The 21479-nt window shown below is 41.4% G+C and overlaps 1 protein-coding gene across 1 annotated transcript in view; it reads left to right on the top strand.

Annotated features, from left to right (window-relative positions):
• The window catches only part of CNTNAP2 (contactin associated protein 2), a 1845950-nt gene that overhangs the window by 1657713 nt on the left and 166758 nt on the right, over positions 1-21479 (top strand). The window contains exon 17 of the mRNA XM_079786825.1: positions 14488-14706. Within this exon, the coding sequence (XP_079642951.1) occupies positions 14488-14706 (219 nt within the window). The remainder of the gene's footprint in view (positions 1-14487; positions 14707-21479) is intronic.

The raw sequence follows: 21479 nt of genomic DNA, 5'->3' as shown, positions 1-21479 counted from the left end.
CCTGTTCTTATACCAGAACCAGGCAGTTTTTATTACAGTGGCTTTGTAGTATAACTTGATATCTGGTATTGTGATTCCTCCAACTTTGTTCTTCTTTCTCAAGAACGGGTGGCTATTTGGGGTCTTTTTTTATTCCATATAAATTTTTGGAGTACTTGTTCTAGATGTGTGTAATATGTCATTAGTATTTAATAGGAATTGCATTGAATTTGTAGATTGCTTTGGGTAGTATGGGCATTTTATTGATGTTAATTCTACCAGTCCATAAACATGATATATTCTTTCATTTGTTTATATCTTCCTCTGTCTCTTTTTACAACATCCTGTAGTTTTTCTGAGTACAAGTCCTTTGCCTCCTTGGTTAAGTTTATTCCTAAGATCTTAAAAACTTTTTGTTACAATGGTGAATGGGATTGATTGTTTAGTTTCTCTTTCTGAAAATTCTGAGAAAGAGGAAAGAAGAGAGAGAGAGAAACATTGATGTGAGAGAGAAAAATCATTTGGTTGCCTACTATACGTTCCCTGACCAGGATCAAACCCACAACCTAGGTATGTGCCCTGACTGGAAATTGAACCCACAACCTTTGAGTGTACAGATGATGCTCTAACTAACTGAGCTACCTGGCCAGGGCACACATAATGTTTAATAGCAATGACAATAGGAACTCTGAGGAGATGAGAAATATAAAGGCTTACATAAGATCTGATATAGGACTCAGGTCATAGGAATATATTCTTCTTGAATAGGAAAGGAAGACTTGATTCTGACTCTATAGTATTCATGTTTTACTTTTCAAGAAGTTGTCTAGTTTAGGTACTTCTCTATTTACCAAGGAACTATGTTGTAAGTGGTTATTCAGAACCTGGAGATATTATTATTTGCCTGTAGACATAACATTGTAAATAGTGCTCATATTCCATGGCTGGCCATAGGAAATTGCTTTTTTAAAAAAAAAATTTTTATTGATTTTTAGAGAGAGAGTGAGAGAGAGGGAAAGAGAGAGAAATATCTATATGAGAGCAAAACATTGATCGCTGCCTCCTGTACACCCACTACTAGGAATGGAGCCCATAACCCAGGCATGTGCCCTGATCGGGAATCAAACTAGCAACCTTTGGTGCACAGGACAATGCCCAGCCAACAGAGCCATACTGGCCAGGGCTTGCTTGCTTATAAAGTGTAGCTGAAAAGTAGAGCTGCAGGTGTCAGCTTGGGGTCTGGGTTCTAGATTCTGGAGTCCATTCAAAGTACAATAGAAATGTTAGAGAACAAAGAACTTCATTTGTTGGAGAACAAAAAACTTCATCCAGATTTCTGAATGCCGAGCTTGTCCTTGACAGATTTCTCAATAAGGACATTTTTGTTTGCCTTTAGGAGATTCAAAGCACAGTGCTACCTGTCTTTTCTTTGGGACAACAGCTTAATGGTTTAGTAAAGGAGGGTTGGACATTCACAAGAGCATGTACCAGTCTAAAGGCTCCCTGAGGCTCCCAGCCACTTTACTTTGCTCTAAAACTATAGTTCCAGGAATTACAGGATTCCACTAATTCATCATCATAATAAAGAGCTAATATGCTAATGGTTGGGATGCCATAACCACCCATCGCAGGAGGCTGCCTGCGCGTGCACCGCGGGGCATTGCTCCAGAGACGGGGGCAGAAGCAGGGAGGCGCCTAAAGGAGGCAGGACCATCCTGTGCCAGGGAGGGCAGGGGTGAGAGCCTGTAGCGCCCCCCTCACCAGTCCTTCGCCACCCACTGCTCACATTCAGAGCACCCCTCGGCCCACCTGCCAGGGGAAGGAGCACCAAGCAGCAGGCGGGAGGCTTCCAGCTCTCCTCTGGCGCCATGAAGGGGCAGAGCCGCCACGTTGCTCTGGAGACAGGGCGGAAGCGGGGAGGTGCCCGAGAAGGTGGGACCAGCCCCAGGTGACTCAAGGGACTGAGGGCGGGGCTTGAAACGGCCGGGGAAGGCCAGAGGGGTCGGGCGCTGGAGCTCTGCAAGGAGAGGTTCGGGAGTCCAGGCAGGGCAGCGGGTGGGTGGGCAGGGCCGCGCGATTTCACAAGCTGGGCTCCTAGTTTGAATATAATATCACAACCTATATATTTTTTGACTGTTACAGTATTATAATACAGAGCTGGTATTGGAACCAGAGTAAGGCCATTACATCACAACTCATCCCTTCAAAATTCCAGTGGCCTGATGGAGAAGATCCTTTGGTTAGTTCTTTAAGCATATAAATTAACTAAAAATATGATAAGGTCATGAGAGATTTAGCAATCAGAAATGCTCTTATTGAGGAATAAGTGAAGCTGCCATGACAGGTAAAACCCCAGGTTTCAGTGACTGTGGCAGTCTAACAGCACGCTCTGATCAGGAAGTCCTTCCACACAGTGATTTGAGATCAAGGCTCCTTTTGTGCTGTGGGTCCACCTACTCCTATAGCCTTGGGATTTCTAAGTCCAGTTGGCCGATGGAGAAGGGGAGGGTGGAGAGCCTTCTCTTTGTTTTCATTCCATCGGTGGTAACTAGTCATATGGTTCCACCTAGGTGCCTGGGGACTGGGTCAGGCAGCTCTTGGATGCATGGCCGCTTTTATGGGTGACTATGGGAAGGAGAAAAGAAATTTCTCATGAAAACTTAGCAATCTCTGCCACAGGTACCATGGCAACTAAAAGGGGTAAGCTTTAACCTCACCTGAAGACTTAGAGGTAGGCTTCCAGAAGATGCAGCATGTGAGTTGCCTTGAAGGCAAATAAATGAGAGAAAGGCATTTTTCCAGAGAGTAAACAGCTTAGGCAAAAAGCAAGGAGGGGGGAGATTATGGAGCATTTGAGGAATTGAAAAGAATTGAAAAGCTAAAGCCCAGGGACCAGTTAAAGGACATGTTTCATTAAAGCAATGACCCAACCACATAGCTGAGTTAAGAGTTTAACAGAAGGAAGCTAACTGGACTTCAGACCTCTTAGGAAATCATGTGTTTTACTTGTCTTTGCCCATAGTGTTAAAATGATCAGATTTGGTTTTCTGCATCTCTGAATTTGATGCCTCTGATGAGGACTGATGAGAATGCCAAATGACTTTTTCTGAAGAGTGGTTGATATTTAGTATTCTGCAGGGTCTTTCTAGGGAAGTGCAACCAGAGCCAGTGAATAATAAAACAGTGTATATCTGTCAAGTGTAATTATAACACTGAATTATGCTCATCTTGCTTCCCAGTTCCTGTAGACATCAGTTTAAACATCCGAACATGCTGGCACTTCGGACCTGAGAGGATTTTTACTATGAAATATAGCATGCCCTTCTTTTTAGCCATTTTTAATAGGAAAAAAATTCACATCCTGTTAAAAAATATTCTATGATGAAGTTTGACCACTCTTGCTTTTTGTAATCTTCTCAGGTATCTTAAAACCAGGAAAGAAGTAAGGAAGGTTTTGATCTCCTTTCATTCTCTGTATTTAAATGAAATTCCCCATTTTTGCATTTTTATTAACCCCTCTGATTAAACACTTGTTAAAATTATAGAACACAGTTGCTTAAAATGTCACCAACCTTCACAAAAGAAGTGAACATTATCGAATGGTAACTTTTTCTAAAATTATACAAATATTGCTTATTTTGAATGATTTAAAAATCCAAAGAAGCAAAAAGAATAAACTAAAGAAATCAGCTACAATCTCATATTCTAATATGTTTGATATATTCTTTTATATATTTTAACCAACATTTTCCTATGCACTTCTATATAATTTTTTACCAACATGAGATCATATGCTACATACTGTTTCTAACCTACTTGTTTCATGTAACAGTATTTTAGAAACACATTTCCATGTCAAATTTATAAAAACTGCACAACAGTGATTTTTTTTTTCAACTTAGGGCAGAGAATAATAAGTCAGAATCTCCAGGAGAGCATCGTAGTTTGGAAAATCATAATTTCATATTTATAAAACACAACAAAAAAAGCTATTGTTTTTATTATACAACCTACAGAATGTAATGCACAATTTTATTGGCTGGGAAGATGTTTATCAGAGGTCTTCAGGGATTGTTTTATTCCCCATCAGCCTGCTACATCTGGGTATATCAGCATCTGGAGGTGATAATTAGATTGTTATGTCACATATGGGAACATGGTTTAGAAGAGATTGGGAAACACACTATCTTGACTGACAAGTGTTCCATTTAACCAATGAGCCCTTACTGTTGGGCTTACCTGTTAAAGGATACTTTTTCATTCTAAGCTACTGGCTTCCTGTCACTCATTCTCAGACCATCATTCCACACATGCTTTAAGGCTTGCTCACATCCCATAGCTTCATGCAGCCAGGCAGGTGCACGTGATGAAAATGGAAGACCTGTGGGAAGGCCACACCAGGATGTGCCCAGGAGTCAGTTCCTGATGGATGACCCTGTTCCCACAGTCATTCTATTCATTCACCTTGTTGAGGGTATGTCAAACCGACCAGACGCAGAGGTTGGCAAGTAGCTCAACCTACTCTCAAAGGAGGTATTCTAGAGAGAAACCATGTCCCATTAGTTCAGCAAATTGTGGAAAAAAGTAAATATGGTTGTTTGAACTTTGTACAAACTGGCCCTAAAAAGAAAGTTCTAAGGTGTTTCATGTATGCATTCTCTAGGGAGGCAAAATATTTATTTGTGCCATGTAATCAGAAAAGTTATGTTTTTAATTATTATCATCAGAAATAAGGGGAAAGGAAAAGTACTCTATGATGAATCATTATTATTATTTAACATTCTCCATTTCCAGAGTAATGCTTTGTTCAAATGGAAATTGGTTGGCATAGCCATAAGGGACACTGTGAAGTAATTTTTCTGTCTTTTTTCAGAGGAGGTAATATATGACTTCAGAGTCTATTAACTCTTCTGCAGTGTTAATTGAGCATTTATCCTAGGACATTTCAACAATGGGATTCTGAGATCCCATATTTTTCAGATTCAACCTAAAACCCATCATTTCTAACATTCCTACTAAATAGGAGATAATGAACAAAGTTAAGTAATCACAGTCAGAGAAAACTAATATCATTTAGATTAGTTATGCATCTCTTGCAGAGATTCCAAGGAAAAGGGAACTTGAATAGAAGTCTTTCTCACTTTAAGGAAGCTTGTTAAGAAGAAGAGATGCCCCTGCTCTTTCACATCTCTCTGCATCCCCATATAAAACCTCTGTTGGCGTGGTTTCACTTTTTCTCCACTTTTTGCTCAATATTGCTAATACACTGTAGTTGAAGTACCCCTGTGTTGTAATGGAAAACAGAGTATGTACATTTTTTTTCTGTTCTGTGTTCTTAACATGTAGAATATGGAATCTTCATTGGGCTTTTTTTTATTATTAGAAATGTCTTATCTGAAATCACACCAAGGTAGCAATGAAAGGATATGCTAGATGGGAACAATTTGCTGCAAAACAGAGAGAAAAGCAGAGCCTGTGATAGGACCTACAGGCTGGGCTGAAACTCAGTCATGGCAACCAGGAAGCAGATGTCTCCTTGTCTGTTGTCCTTAGGATAATCACTCTTGGCTCTCACAAGCAGGCTTGCTCCTTCCAAAGCCTTATTCTTTTCTCCTAAGACCTTGCCTTTGGCTTTTACCCATTACCAGTGTCCCCATAAGCATAACCAGCCAGTGCTCAGTCATTTAGAAGTTATAGTTCATTAATTCACTGGTATGGTGCGTCCTTAGAAGCTTTAGCTTGGTCCACAGTAACACCTGTCAGCTTTTTTCCCAATTCAAGCTGTTTCAGCATCCGGTTTTACTACCTCCTTTGGACTCCAAATCCCAAGTCCATTCTCCTCTTATATCACCTGAAATCAACTCCATAAACTACCCCTAGTCCTCCTCCAAAGCACATCTCCTTCAATGAGTGCTTTTCATTTTGCTGCACAATTGACATGGTCCAAAGGAAAACTTCTTTGACATCCGTCCCCTCTTTTATCCACTCTCCTCTCCATCTCTGGAGAATCCGTAGGCATCCAATCTCACAATTTCTCTAAATCAGCTTCTGCAATTCCATTTATCACCAATGCTGTCTCCTCTCAGTCACCATCTGGGACTTTGATCTACTCTTCTAAACAGGGCATTCCCTGCCCAGCAAGTCTCTACTGATTCCAAACATGAGAACATTTAAAACCTCACCGAGGACAGGTGCTGTTTCAAGCCACGCGTCATTTTGGAAAGGTTTTTGTCTTTTTCCTTTTTCAATCATGTAGGTCCATTAATATTCAATAAGCTATTCTCAGAAGTTGGTGAAATGCATGGAGGAAACTGAAATTAGAAAGGCTTTGCATTTTAAAGAGAAGCTCTCTGTTTCTATGTGGCCAATAGTAACTCCCTTTTGCTTCCTTTTCTCCATGGATGCCTTTGTTTGCGAAGTTATTTTCTTCACTATAATAAAAAGCTTAAAGGCCAAAATACATATGGAGAAATATTTCTCATACTCAAGAGGTTAGCAACATACCAGAGGTTTTAAAAATAAGTTCATAGCATTGATTCTAAAGCTCCAGGCATTTCCTTGAAGAATTTCCAAAAGACTTCAAATAAATTTTCCTTGCCAGTATTCATTTTCAGATGTGTTTGACATGGAGTTTTTAGGTGTGAATATGCATATTTGGCTCTAAAAACTTTTATATTCACAAACTAAAACTGTGCTAAAGGAAAAATAAGTTATTTTTCTTTCCTGCGTAATTTGAAAGGCGGTGCAGTATGGTTAGAATATCAGAAGCTCCGTACTTAGTTCTCATTACGTCAGCATCTAGACTCAATTTCCTTATGCAGGCGGTGAAGCTGGGTTTGGAAATTGGACTCCATTCTAGGAAGTCTTTTAGTCTTAACATTGCTGGCTTCCGTCACACCTTCTAAACAGAAGTGATTGTTTTGGTTTTAGTTTGGTTTTGCATAGAATTAGACAAACTGCAAACTTAGAAAAACTGCAGCCCTCACACGTTTGCATACACTTCTGACACCCACTTCAAGTTCAAGGAGTCCCTGAAACCACCCTCAGTTTTGATAATTCTCTAGAAAAATTCACAAAACTTACCAAAGGTGGCTGGACTTAATCATGGTTACCGTTATTACAGGAAAAGAAGACAGATTCGAATCAGACTACAGAAGGCGCACAGAGGGCAAAAACTAGAAAAAGTACCAGATGCCAACCTTCCAGGTGTGCCCCTCCTGTGGAGTCCCATTATTTTCCCAGAATTGATTATGACAATATCCACGGGGGACTGCCAACTAAGACAGCTCCCATGACCTTGGTGTTCAGAGTCTTTATTCAGGCTCCATTACATAGGAACGGTTGACAGCCCACATAGCTGACCTCAGTTTCCAGTTCCTCCAAAGACAGACTCCAGGGTCCTGCCCCAACTAATAAGAGCTTGAACTGTGTGACCCAAACCTTCATCCTATATCACATTCTCAGTCTATCTGGGGTGGTCAGCCCCCACCCTAAATACTACCTGGTGAGGCCATCTCCCACCCTAAACTACATCACAGACTCTGACATGACCCAGGGTTCTCAAGCAAACAAAGATACTTCTCTCAGACATAAAATTTCAAGGGTTCAGATATTACCTTCTCAAAGTCAAGGGCAACATCTAGATCTCTCTTTGAACAAGGTTAAACTTTTTACCACACAGTTTGAAAATTTTTGTCTTTTTTTTAATATATTTTATTGATTTTTTTTTTACAGAGAGGAAGGAAAAGGGATAGAGAGTTAGAAACATCAATGAGAGAGAAACATCAATCAGCTGCCTCCTGCACACCTCCTACTGGGGATGTGCCCGCAACCAAGGTACATGCCCTTGACTGGAATCGAACCTGGGACCTTTCAGTCAACAGGCCGACGCTCTATCCACTGAGCCAAACCGGTTAGGGCAAAAATCTTTGTCTTGATGACAAGGAAGCCAGAGAGATTCCTCAGACCTTCCTGCTAAAAGGAAATGTGTCAATCCCAGTGTTTCTTAGGTGGGATTCCAGGGCCATGTGGATTGGAGTCACCTGGCATTAACCAAAGATAGACTCCAGGGTCCTGCCTCAACTGATCAGAACTCTCTGAGAGGAGCCTTAAAATACTTCATCATCAGCACGTTCTTGTGTAGGCTAGAATTTGAGAAATTATGGTCCAAGGTCCTTGTTCCTAAAATTTGAATAATTGTGGTCCAAGCAATGTCCTTGTTGTTCCTACGAATAGAGTGATGAAAATAGCATGAGATGTAAAAATGAGAGAAAATTCTGCTTCTGGATCCACTGCTGTTTTCTAGGCCAAGATTTTGCTCCTTAAATGTCACATATTTTGAAACAACATTTACTGCAGTTTGTTTCAAACAGACATAAGTAATGTATCAAGCTCTTAGACTGAGAAAATATACAGGATGGGGAAAAATAGGTTTACAGTTGTGAGCATGTGAAACACAGTTTATTCTTATATTATTTATTAATTATTGCATTAGTTTCCATAAGAACAACTGTAAACCTGGTTTTGACCCACCCTGTACATTGTTACCTTACGTTCTTAAGGCAAGATGTTTGTGGGATATAAGGTAGCATTCCTTCTATATGCTAGTGTGCTAAATTATGGGTTACCTTAGGAAAATGTGTGGATTTCTTTTTCTTAGAGTATCTATTACAATTGTTTGGCTTCCTTGGCAGGAATATTCCTATTCCTTCTTTGATTCATTCATTCATTTATTTACAAATTGTTGAGTGCAGGCATTGTTCCATGTACCGAGGATGTAGCAAACATAAACAAAACAGAAAATGCTTCTGTTTTAGTGAGGCCAGAAGCATATATACATATTGTGCCAGATGGTAATTCAAAAAAATCAGGATAAAGGGAAAAAGGCAGCTGAGAGAGGGGTTTTCTGTTTAACATAGACTGCTTAGGGAAGGAATCTCTAATATGAGGCCTTGTGCACAGAGAGATAAATGAGGAGCCATAGAGTTAGTTGAGGAAAGGGAACAGAAAGTGCTAAGGCCCTGAGGCAGGAACAGCTTCATGATGAAGTGACAGAGAAAGCTTCAGGTGATGGGGTTAGAGAAAGACAGAGGAGCAGACACAGATATGGAAAGTTCAGGCAGTGCTAATGAGGAATTGGCAACAAAGGGGAGCAAGAAATGTAGATATTAGGTTAAAAGAAGAGTGTTTTTGTGATGGTGGCTGTGAGGATTAGAGACATACAAAAAGTATTGATGCTGTAGAAGAGGGGAAATTGCTGGAGTGATGTCCTTGAGCAGAGAAGAAGGTATGGCATCTAGGGCACAGGTGGAACACCTAGCCTAAGGTGGGAACATAGATACTCCCTTTGCTTCTTCCTCCCTACCTCATTTCTCTGACTCCCACAGTGACCTCATTTTCAGCCTTCCTACCTTGTCTTCTTATAACTCTCTCATGGTGCATATATTCTTTTCTCTCCTGATGTACACTTTGCCCTTTTTTTTTCATAAAAAAGAAAACAGAATATATATTCATAGCATTCTTCACTGTAGAGTGAGGCTAAAATATCGGCTCTGTCTATTACCAGTTTTGTTGTATGGTTAAATGAGATTTTGTACAGAACATCCCTTTGGAAGTTGTCCATCCTTGAACTTCATCTTAGAATGGAAGGAACAAATCATTATCGAAACTGCAGCAGTGTAGCCAGTGCTTACTGTATGTAGCTTGCTTTCCTTGTCTTTTCTTTTTTCCTATGCTATAATGAATGACCAAATATTTTCTGCTACTGCCAGCTGACGCTTTGAGTCTGATGTCTAAATGTTACCTGACCTGCTGGGAGAATTCAGAGCCCAGAAGTCTACTATTCTGGTCAGTTGTTAAATTTGTCACTGAATACATTAAGCCTGGAGTGATTTGTTTGAGGAGACTTAAGTTAGAATGAGAGCAAATAGCACCACCTGCTGGAATGAATAGGAGAGGAGGAAGAAATACCAAGAGCTGTCCATGGTTCTGTCCAGTTCATTGTTTTGTCACTCAAAGGAAGTCATGACCCAGGTGTATTCAAAGTTAATTTCTGTTATCTATACTTGTTTCCGATGTCAATGTGCCACCTCATGCATTTCTCTTTTGATGTCTCTTTTCTCCCTATAGTGATGCAATATCAAAAACTAACATTAAGACTAGCTGTATTTAATTTTATTATTTCTCTTAGAATCTTTTGGAAATTAGATCATAGGATGATGGCATTTGAAGGAAGCTTAGAGATCACTTAGTCCAGTTTTTCAAACACATTTTGGACACAGAAACTGGAAAGCTATTGGTGTACTTCTCATTTCAGAAACCAATAAATTGGGGCCGAAAAAGGTGAAAAGCCAAGACTAGAATACTCAAATATACTGATTGCTAAACCCTCCCTTATATCAGTTAAGATGCATTCAGATGCAATAAAAACGGCTTAAACAATAACATATATCTCTCATAAAAAGTCTTGAGGTGGCTGAAGGAATAACTTAGGGCCTTAGCAATGTCACCAAAGACTCAAGTTCATCCCATTTACCTCCATGTTCTACTTGGTGTTTAGTGTTTACAATGTGGGGTCAGCAACATTAGGAACCACAACCTTCACTCAAGACCAAAGGGCAGGAAGAGACTGACTATTTCTCTTATGAGCTAAGAAATTTGTCCCAAACGGCCCCCTCAAGAATTCCTATCATGTCTTATTGGCCAGGAGAGCATAATATGTCCATTCCTAATGAGTTTACTGTCAAGGAGCATGGAATTGCCACGTTTGACTTAGACAAATCCAAATTCACCCTCCGGGCCTAGTGTGGGGTTATTCTTACATGATGCATAAGATTCTGTGGAAGCACATAGATGCCTGGGCAAAACTGAGTGAGCTCACAAAGGAAATGTAGGGAGTGGCTAATTGTTGGAGGGGAATTTCCATGAGTCTCTCCCATTTCTGCTTGACTTCTGAGCACGAAGCAGTGATAGCTTTGTTTATACCCTGTTAAGGATTCATGTATAGGTGACAGCCTTGGAAGATAGTGTTTTCCTACAAAACAGAAGGCAGATTTATTTTCTGACCGGATAATAAAGCTCATGTGTTTCCTCAGGGCAACAGTTGAGCAGGTTTGCTGGCAGCCTTTTGAAAAGACTGTGGTTCCCTAAGTCCAGAATTCTTGATACAAACTCCATCTGGGCTGTTTCACATACCCTGATGGGACTATCGGAAACCCATGTGGACAAGAAGTTCATGTTGCCTGTTCAGTGTGAATTAAAAAAAGTCCTTTGTATCTGGCCCATGTGTCTCCTGTCTTCAGCCAGCATCTGTGGAACTATGGCAGGCCAACATGTTTGGTTGCAAGTAGGATGAATCTCAGATGCTTCCTCATTCTTGATACTAATGGAAAGGCAACTGTTAGTATTTGCTACAGTGTTCTTTCCAATGAACCACACCAGATACATCCAAGTCCCAAATACTTTCTTCTGGAAATAAGAATATTTTCAGTATGGAAGGAATTCCTTTTCCACAGGCAGAAACAGGGCAACACTTCATCTACAACTGGAGACGCACATTAAGCAAGGACAGAGTCACTGGCTCTGGTGTCTTTCATGCTGCCTCCCTTTTATTCACTCTCTAACTCTCTCTGTAATTATCTCTTTTAAAATGTCAGTTCCTCTCACCCAGAAGACCAGAAGCAATCAGCCACACACTGAACTTAGAAGCTTTTAAAGTGTGCTTGCCATTTGCCTGGGAGATGGGGTTTCTCAAAGGCATCCCTTAGCAATGTCAGGGAAGCTCACATGGAATGACTGAGAAAAAGGAACCCTTTCCTTGGCTCTCACACTGGCCTTGCAGTCTCCTTCCCCAGGAAGCACCTGAAGGGAAGATGAGTGTACTGAAACTGTGAATATTGCGTCAGCAAAACCCAAATGTAGGCTCTTTAAGGAGGGTTATGCTCCCAGAGGACCTCAGTCTTGAGGTCCTGCGTCTCTCTCATTGTCCCCTGACTAAGCTACAGCAGGATTTGCTTCTCTAGAAAGAAACATTGATGTTAAGAAGAGCCGTAGTCCAGAGGAAGAAACAGGAGATCCAGTGTGACAAGCTGAGAAAAATATGTGTACTTCCCAGTTAACTTCTGGTCCTCGGAGTTTCTCTAAATGGTGGCACTTAAAGACCTGGACAAGAATTCATCATAGCAGGAGGAGAGGAAATTAGAGCAGCATCTGTCCCTCCGAGTCAAACCTTAGGGTTAAACTCAATTTATCCCTAGATTCTATTTCCCTGATGGCTGTTGATACCTTTAAAATGAAACAATCTTTTCCGCTTAGCTCAGGAAATCTTGTGCTCTTGCTGTTCTGACAACTTACATTTTAAAATGCATCTGCTAAAACATAGCACTACAAGAACATAACAGATTCAATCTTAAGACTGGGGATGCTTTTTCCCCCCTTGACTATACCAGAAAGACAGGGAAAGATCGTTCAGTGGATGAGTCAGAGGGTTGTCAACCTGCATTCTTACTTCCTTAGAAACCTTGAGGAAGGTCACCGGCCTCCACTGAGTCACAGTGACTCCTGGAGGCAGGAGCTCCTAATTTGCAGGAGATATTTCACTAGAGTGTGTGCAGGAACTGCCACAGGTGTTGAAATTAAAGTTCCCTTTCTGGTGACATAATAGATCAAAATTCCTCAGTACAATTAAGTTGATTAAATTGAGCTCCGCATCTAATATCCCTGTAGCTCAGTAACGTTAATGCAGCTTTCAGAGGGGCCTGACCCAGAGGCAGGGAACAGTCCAAGTCCTGGCAGAATCTGGCCTACTGTGGTTTTTAAATTAGAAGTTTGATTGCTTGTGACATCATCTCAAAATGGTACCAGTCCAGAGAAGCAGAATTTTCCATTAGCCTGGAAAAAAATTAAACTGCTTAGAGATTAGGCCAAGGCTTAATGGTAGATAGAGGGGCTAAATCTCTTTATGGCAAAGTTAGAAAATCTGGTGGGCCACCTCTTTAAGATGGAAAAGAATTCACGGAGCCCGAGGAGCTAGGGACATGTGCTGCCTCTCCTGCTGATTGCAAGAAAAATATACATTTAAAAACCATGTTTATAAAACATTGAGAACTTAAAAAAAAAAAAAAAAACCTAAAATGTGAAGCAGAAAAACTGCTTACAAGCAAAATTGCCTAAGCAACCACCAAATCCATTTTCTATTGTTGGTGGTTTATTGCAGAAGGAGGCTCATTTGCAGCAGATCTATGAAAAAGATTGATGTGGTCAGTGCTGGAGGGTAGGTGACTAGAAGGATTCAGCATCACAGGGGGGTGGGGGATGACCCAGGGGTGCAACGAATGATTCCCGAAAGGAGGTTGTTTGGCCGGGATGTGGAGCTGCCTTCCGGACAGCTGCACATAGTCTGAAGAAGATGCAGGTCACCTTTATTGACATTCATCAACAATTCATGACTTCCTCACTTCCAGTAGGAACTGCAGTGATTAGATTAATGAAAAGAAGTTTTGTGAATTCCCCCAAAGCAGTAGCTCTCTATTAATATTTTTCCAGGGAGCTTTAAAAAATACCAATGCCTCCACCAGACCAACTGAGCCAGAATCTCTGGGGATGGAAGAGGAAAAGGGTGTTTTATTAAGCTCTTCCTGGGAGTTACTGAAGCGTTAGATTGGGCCCTAGCTGGTTTTGCTCAGTGGATAGAGCATCAGCCTGCGGACTGAAGAGTCCCAGGTTCAACTCCGGCCAAGGGCACATGCCAGTAGGGAGCATGCAGGAGGCAGCCAATCAATGATTCTCTCTCATTGATGTTTTTATCTCTCTATTCCTCTCCCTTCCTCTCTGAAATCAATAAAACTACATTTTTTAAAAAAAAAAAGGGTAAGATTGGGTATAGAATCAAAAAATCCAGGCTCTGGCCCAGCCTGTGTGATTCCATGGTTGAGAGAACTGCAGTCACAGTTTGATTCCCAGTCCGGGCACATGCCCGGGTTGTGGGCTCAATTCCCAGGAGGTGGGAGGGGCATGCAAGAAGCAGCCGATCAATGATTCTCTCTCATCATTGAGGTCTCGCTCTCTCTCTCTCTCTCTCTCTCTCTCTCTCTCTCTCCCCCTTCCTCTCTGAAATCAATAAAAAAATATTTTTTTTAAAATCCAGGCTCTGAAAAATCTGGCAAGCCTGGGTTCACATCCCTACTTCATTATTCATGAAATCTAAGACACTCTACATGTGCTTAACTTTTCCAGACCTCAGTTTTCTTATCTAGAGTCAATGATGGTAACTTCTCCATAGGCCTCTAAAGATAAAGAAAATAAATATATGCCTGGCCCCCGATACAAGTCTGTTTTCCTCCCCTTGGTTATTAATCCTTATTGATCCTTATTCAAATGATTGTTTTTCATGGACCTTTGTAGAAAGTAATAGGCTTAGGTTATTTTTCTCACCCTGTTTTGTTTTTCTTCTGCTCTTTGGTATCTTGAGGGAGAATATTCACATGCTTTCCGTGCTTTCTGCTTCTCCAGCTGCCACAGAAGTGTCCTTTTCATTTGATGTTGGAAATGGGCCTGTGGAGATTGTGGTGAGGTCACCCACACCTCTCAATGATGACCAGTGGCACCGGGTCACCGCCGAGAGGAATGTCAAGCAGGCCAGCCTGCAGGTAGATCGGCTGCCACAGCAGATCCGAAAGGCCCCGACAGAGGGTCACACCCGCCTGGAACTCTACAGCCAGCTGTTTGTTGGTGAGTAATGTCAAGGCCACCGTCTTTCCCCTCTGCTGGTTTTACTAACCTTCACAATGGAAAAGATAAAACCCCCTATGGAGTGCTTTGCAGGAGATCTTTCTAAAAGTAATTATCTAGGCCTCTTATAGTCTCTCCCCAGACAGAATGGAACGAGAGAGAGGATTCGAGAGACGGATGTCCAGTTCTACTTCCCACACTCTGGAGCTCACAGTCCTTGTCTACAGAACCAGAGGGGAGCCAGGGACATCTCTGAGGTCTCTAACATATTCAACTTTAGGTTTATGGTTTTAGAACCGTATAAAATCCTTTGGTAATTTGGAACATTGGTACTGTGCAAAGGAAGGAAGGAAGGGAGGGACGGAGGAATGGAGGGAGGGAATATGGGCTCCCTAAATTCAGGTTTGCTTGAAATGATAAGTAGAAACCTATTCCTTCCTTTAGACTTCTTGCAAAGATTCCTCCTACATTGGAAAAAGATAAATACTGGGACAAAATTTAAGCAGCAAACTGTTGAGCGGCCTATGCAAGAAATAGGTTCAGCCTCATAGCTAGTCTTTGCTTTGACCTGGTCCAGCTGGACCTGACACTACTTCATATCAAGTCCTATTTCCATAGCTTGTTCAATTTTAAATTTTGTTTTCCGAAAAAACTAATAGTTTAGGAAATTAGCCATTTCCTCTCTGTTGAATTAAAAGCAAGCAAGTTTGGCCATAGCTAGTTTGGCTCACTAGTTAGAGCTTCATCCTGCAGACTGAAGGGTCTCTGGTTCAATTCCAGTCAAGGGGATATACCTTGGTTTCAGGCTCAGTCCCCACCTTAGTCAGGGTGCATGCAGGAGGCAGCCAATCAATGTGTCTCTCTCACTTCAGTGTTTTTCTCTCTTTCTGTCTCTCCCCCTCCCTTCCACTCTCTCTAAAAAAAAATCAATGGAAAAAAACAATCCTTGGGTGAAGATTAACAAAAAAAAGCAACTTTGAAGGACTTTGAGGCCGAATTCCACCTTATACCTTAGACATCCCCCTCCCTCTCTCTGAGTTTCTGGGGGTCAGTTCAGCAAGTTGATCAACTGTGACAGGTTCAGACCAAACAAAAGCAGATGAGACCGGGTTGCTGTCCATATTTATAACCCCCATTGCCCTATAGCAGAGACTCACCAGGGATCAGTTCATTTTAACAAGGGCCAGAGTGCCCACAGTGTCTTTCCTAGTTGTGTGGAGATGCTTTAAGAACATTAGATTTACAATAGTTAAGATCTGAAACAGCTCAAGTGCCCATCCATAGATGAGTGGATAGAGATGTGGTACATCTACACAATGGAATACTATGCAGCTATAAAAAAAAGGATCTCTGACCCTTTGAGACAGCATGGAGGGACCTGGAGAGAATTATGCTAGGTGAAATAAGCCAGTCAGAGAAAGACACATTATCTCACTTATATGTGGGATCTAATGAACAAAATAAACTGACGAACAAGATTGATCCAGAGACATGGAAGCATGGAGCAGACTAACAAATTTCAGAGGGAAGGGGGTGGGGGTAGGAAGAGATTAACCAAAGGATTTATATGTATATATGCATAACCCATGGACACAGACAATAGTGCGGTGAAGGCCTACAGTTGGGGGCGGGTGTGGGGCGGGGGTCCATGGGGAGGAAGAGGGAGATATCTATAATACTTTCAACAATATAATTTTTTTAAGAAAGGAAACATTAAAAGTCACCAAAAGAAAGGTAAATTTGGATATCCACCTGTTTGCTGTGATGTGGGCCAACTACAGAGTGTTAGCTTAGTCCAGTGGTCGGCAAACTCATTAGTCAACAGAGCCAAATATCAACAGTACAACTATTGAAATTTCTTCTGAGAGCCAAATTTTTTAAACTTAAACTTCTTCTAACGCCACTTCTTCAAATAGACTTGCCCAGGCCATGGTATTTTGTGGAAGAGCCACACTCAAGGGGCCAAAGAACCGTATGTGTCTCGTGAGCCGCAGTTTGCCGACCACGGGCTTAATCCATTCATTTTGGAGGTAAGACTGGCTTGTTAAAAAGCCATGTCAGCCAGGGACTAGGAAAGAAGCCTGGTCTCTTTTGTGAAGTAAAATACTAACTCCTCCACGCCAACTAGAACTAGCCCCTTCCAAATCCTTCCCTCAATTTATAGTTCTCAAAATTACATTGTTTTTAAATTATTTTGTATGAGGTAAACATCAGGTTCATTGATTCCTGCTAAATATTGTGAGCAAAGTTCACTTTATCAATATGTCCTGCCCAGATTACCTAAGACAAGTTTCTTCCAAAACCCTGTTAGTCCCAAGCATGCTGGTTAGGTTCTACCCTAATTGACCAGTTTTTCTTTGTTTTGTTTTTTAACTTGTCCCTGGATATAGAAGTCCAACTTTACTGTTACCACTTCCTGTTCACTGACTATAGTTGTCTTTAAGAAATTTGGAAACTAAGTAAAGTCACAAAGCAGAGAGGGTTAGGTGAAGCATTTATTATGGTCTTGGAAAAGTTTTGATTTGTTTAAACAAGAACAACTTATAAAAAGAGAAGAATACTGGGCTGGGGCCGAATTCGATAGAATAATTAATCGTAAGGGACAGGCAAAAAAACAGCATCTCAGGAAGAAGAATAAAGAGGAACAGAAAGGACAAGCAAGGAAAGGAAAAACTGGGGCTGGGGGTCACAGGAGTTTTGTGAGATTCCCTTTGTTTATTATGACAATAAAGAACAAGTGTCGTGCATTAAATTAGACTAGAAAGTGTCCTTTGAATTTAGTAATTATGAAAACATAATTGGAAGGAGAAGTTTCAGAACAGTAGACTACCTGATGGAGCGACACCTCTTTTCATTTGATGAAAAAAAGAGTAAGTTTCATGTCTCAGTCTCTAATTTTCTGTTATCTTCAAGGTGGACACAAAATGCCCATCTCCCAGACATTTAAGCCAATATGAACAATGTTTTCTAAAACAGAAACCCGCTCCATGGGAAGTGTGGAGAGGTGTTTGTTGCCCGAAAAAAAAATTAAGTTCACAACTGAAATCATGGAGTCAGTTATCCTGAGACTGTTTTCAGTAGGGATTCAGACAACTTGAGTTGTTCTCAGTTCTACTCCAATAAGAAGTATCAGGTTGACCGAGTATTATCACTTTCCCTTTGAATCTTTTTTTTTTTCATCTGCCTAATAAAGCATTTGGATTATTTGGTTCCCAAAATTTCTTCCGATTTTAACCATTTATGATTATGTGTTTAGAAATGGTTAAAAAGGCCTGAGCTGCCAAGCAGTTCTTTCCACAGTGTCATGTGGTTGACATTGTGGGCTTTGAATCCCACCTGTGCCCGCCACTTCCTAGCTGAGAGACCACTGACAGGTTCCTTAATATTTCTGTGTTAAAAAGAGACACAGTTTCTGCGTCTCAGGATGCAATGAGACAATCCATGGGAAGCAGTGCAGAGTTCCTGGCATCTTCAGTATGCATTGATTCACTTCTCTATATTTTACCTTTACTCTCAGCTTTCTTCTTCTTCCATGTAACGTTCACCTCCTCCATGGTTGCCTGTAGCCTCAGCCAGCCCATAGACCCAGAACTATGCTCAGGGTGGCAGCCTCGGGCAGCCCCGGCCCAGATTTTTCCTTGTGTTTGGAGAGCAGCAGAGATGCTCAAAGTCATTATCTAAGCATGAACAATACCGGGCTGGATTGAGCCAAAGCCCTTTATAGCACAGAGACCTGCCAGGGAGTTCGGGGCTCTGGCCACTGATCATGGTGGCTGGGCTGTGAGGCCTGGAGCCCCATGGCCAGCCCAGGAGCTGGCCAGAGTTGGCAAGCGTGAGCCATAGAAGACAGGACTATGCAGGGCAGATGGCTGATGGAAAGGTGAATTTGCAGTCAGCTTCAGCCAGGCCAGAGCATGTAACTGTTGTTGGGTTAGTTTAAGGAGGAGGTCAGAGTTCAAGAGAGCTGAGAGAAAGCCTCAGGAAGGAGTCAAGCTCCTAAGTGGCTCATAGAGAGAGAAGGTTAGGTCCTCTTAACTAATGAGAAATGTCCAGGCTCAACTCATTTAGCTCAGACATCTTCCAAATTGCCCTGGGGGTAAGGGAGCCATGCTTCTGTGCAAGATGTCAGCCCAAAGCAGCCAAAAAATTAATTCTCACTCTTTCAGGATCTTCTGTGCTGTGCGGGAGGCCCAGTTGGTGACTCAGAGTAGAAGGAGTGTCTTCATGAGGGCTAATGGGGAGCAGGGGAGCTCATTGACACCCATTTTCACAGAGCCCAAAGTTTGAGGTTACCTTTAACAACCTCTCTTTCCTTCATTATTGCCCATCAATACTAAGTTTGTGATTCTACTTCCAGACTGAGCCCCAGATGCATTACCCTCTGCTCTGCTGACACAGGTCCCACCCCGGTCAAGGCCACATGCTGCTTACTTGGACTACTGCAATTAGTCACCTAACTGGTCTCCTAACTAGTCTCTTAACTAGTCTCCTAACTAATCTCTTAACTGATATCCTTACTAGTCACCTAACTGGTCTCCAGAGTCTTGAGATGTCCCTCGAATACCCCAAGCTTTCTCCTGCTTTAGAGCAAGCATTTGCACTGGCTGTTCCCTCTGCCTGAAATACCTCCCTAGACATTGACACAGCTAACTGACTCCTTCACATCACTCATCTCTGCTTTGGTACCCCATCGGAGAGGCCTTCTCTGACCACTCTGTCTAGAGTCATTTACCATTATGCATTTCCTTACAACTTGTAATATTTTCATTTATGTTTTTGCTCCCCCCACCCCCAGAAGGTAAGCTACATGACATCCAAGATCTAGAATAAGGCTATGGTGCTTGTCCAATGACTATTTGCTGAGGGAGTCCTCGAGTGAATGAATAAGTGAAATATGTATTTTTTGTTACTTCTTTGAGTTAATAGTTATATTTAAACTTAGTTCATCCCATCTGCAAAGAAAGAAGGTATTTTTCCTTATAAACTTTCTCCAAAATTCTTCTCTCAAAATGTGGTATTTTCCTTCTTTGGAAGTATCTTTTTGCTAGGTGCCACAGACTGAAATCAGGCATGACAAAAAGCCTGAAAAAAGCCACAGAGAAAGTCAGACTGTTATGAAAGACAGCTTCTCAGAGCAGTCTGGACCCTAGATCTAGTAGTCAGTCTCCCTCCCTGAAATTGAGGTCTCTCCTGTTTGGCAGCAGTGAGATGGTGGCTGGGACTCTAATGTAGTTTCTGCCCTGACCCTTATAACTGGTGCTCTGGCTCCCCACCCAGACACAGGCAGGGAGTGATCTCATGCCTGGAAACACCTGCCCAAGTACAGAAAGAAGAGAAAATGATTTGCTAGATTAAAGAAATCACTAGAATAAATCCATGAACTATCTACAAAGCAAAGATGCAGACAAACTGCAGAAGCTGCTCTGTGAATGCCTGCTCCTTCTCTGAGGGTCACAGGTTACCAGCTTCATTCACTTCTCAACCTGACCTCTGCCTCCAGCCTCTGCAGGAGGCCATGCTGAGTGAGCAGCTCTCTTCTCAGTGGGAAGACCCTCCCCTACCTCAGGTGAAGGATGGCCTTCCCCACGAAGACTCACCATATGTTTTTCCTACCCTTTGCCCTTTAGCGGTCAAAACTAATTAACTTTTGTAATTCCAGCTGTCTATTTTACAGTTTGAGTTTTAACATATTAAAGAAGTTCTGATAGAGCTAATTTTTACCTTTTTTAAGATATATACTTCCAACATCATCAAATTGACAGTGTACTTTTAACCTTTTTGAGCCTTTAACTAAAACATAGTCTGCTAATTAACTATTTCCATAGGGGCTTTTCTAAGGCAGGGGTTATATGTGTCAAAACATTTAGAGAGAGATTTCAAATCTAAGAAAGGAGCTAATCCTACTGTCCACCTTCTGTGTAAAATAGCTCGCCTTCCCCAAGAGCACGGCTGCAGGGACTCTGTGGCCTTCCACACCAGTTTTTTCCTGGCAATTGGAATGATTTGATCTAGGGAAGACATTTTAATTTTGCAATCAATATGGGAAAATTTTTTCAACAAATTTATTAAATAATTTCCCATATGGGCATGTATGTGGGTTGCAAGTTCAATCCCCAGCCTTGGTTAGGGTGCATGCAGGAGGCAACCAATTAAAATGTCTCTCTCACATCGATGTTTCTCTCTCCAAAAAAAATTAAAATAGATAGAGATATAGAAATAGAAATAGAAATAGATATAAATATAGATATAGATATAGATATAGATATAGATATAGATATAGATATAGATATAGATATAGATATAGATATAGATATAGATCTTCCCCTCCCTTCCACTCGCTTTAAAAAATCAATAAAATATCCTCGGGTGAGGATTAATAAAAATAATAATAATTTCCCATATAGATTTCTTACTTTTTCATTAAGTACTGAACTAAAAACTTTATGATAATAAATGGCACCTGTCACACAGAATAAGATTGTAAAAAAGGAAATTAGCCTCAGTGACACAGATATTGAGAAAGGGATGGGAACTCACAGCCCTACAGTCTGTCCTGTGATGCTCTAAGAGAGTGAGAGGAGAGGATCCACTTTTATTAGCTCAAATAAATAGTTGTTTTGCACTGAATGCTCCCCAGGCCCAGCGGGTGGGGAGGCTAGGGGGTGCCAGTTAGCATTGCATAGGACTCACTCTTCATTTCATGGTCCTATTGGCATATCCTACAGTGTCCCTTATTCATTTTAATGTCACTTTACTATTTTTCCTCTTTTTTC

This window comes from Cnephaeus nilssonii (assembly GCF_951640355.1).
Source record: "Cnephaeus nilssonii genome assembly, chromosome: 12".
Taxonomy (NCBI): Eukaryota; Metazoa; Chordata; class Mammalia; order Chiroptera; family Vespertilionidae; genus Cnephaeus; species Cnephaeus nilssonii.
Note: the sequence above shows the minus strand (reverse complement) of the source record. Positions and strands in the feature narration are given on the sequence as shown.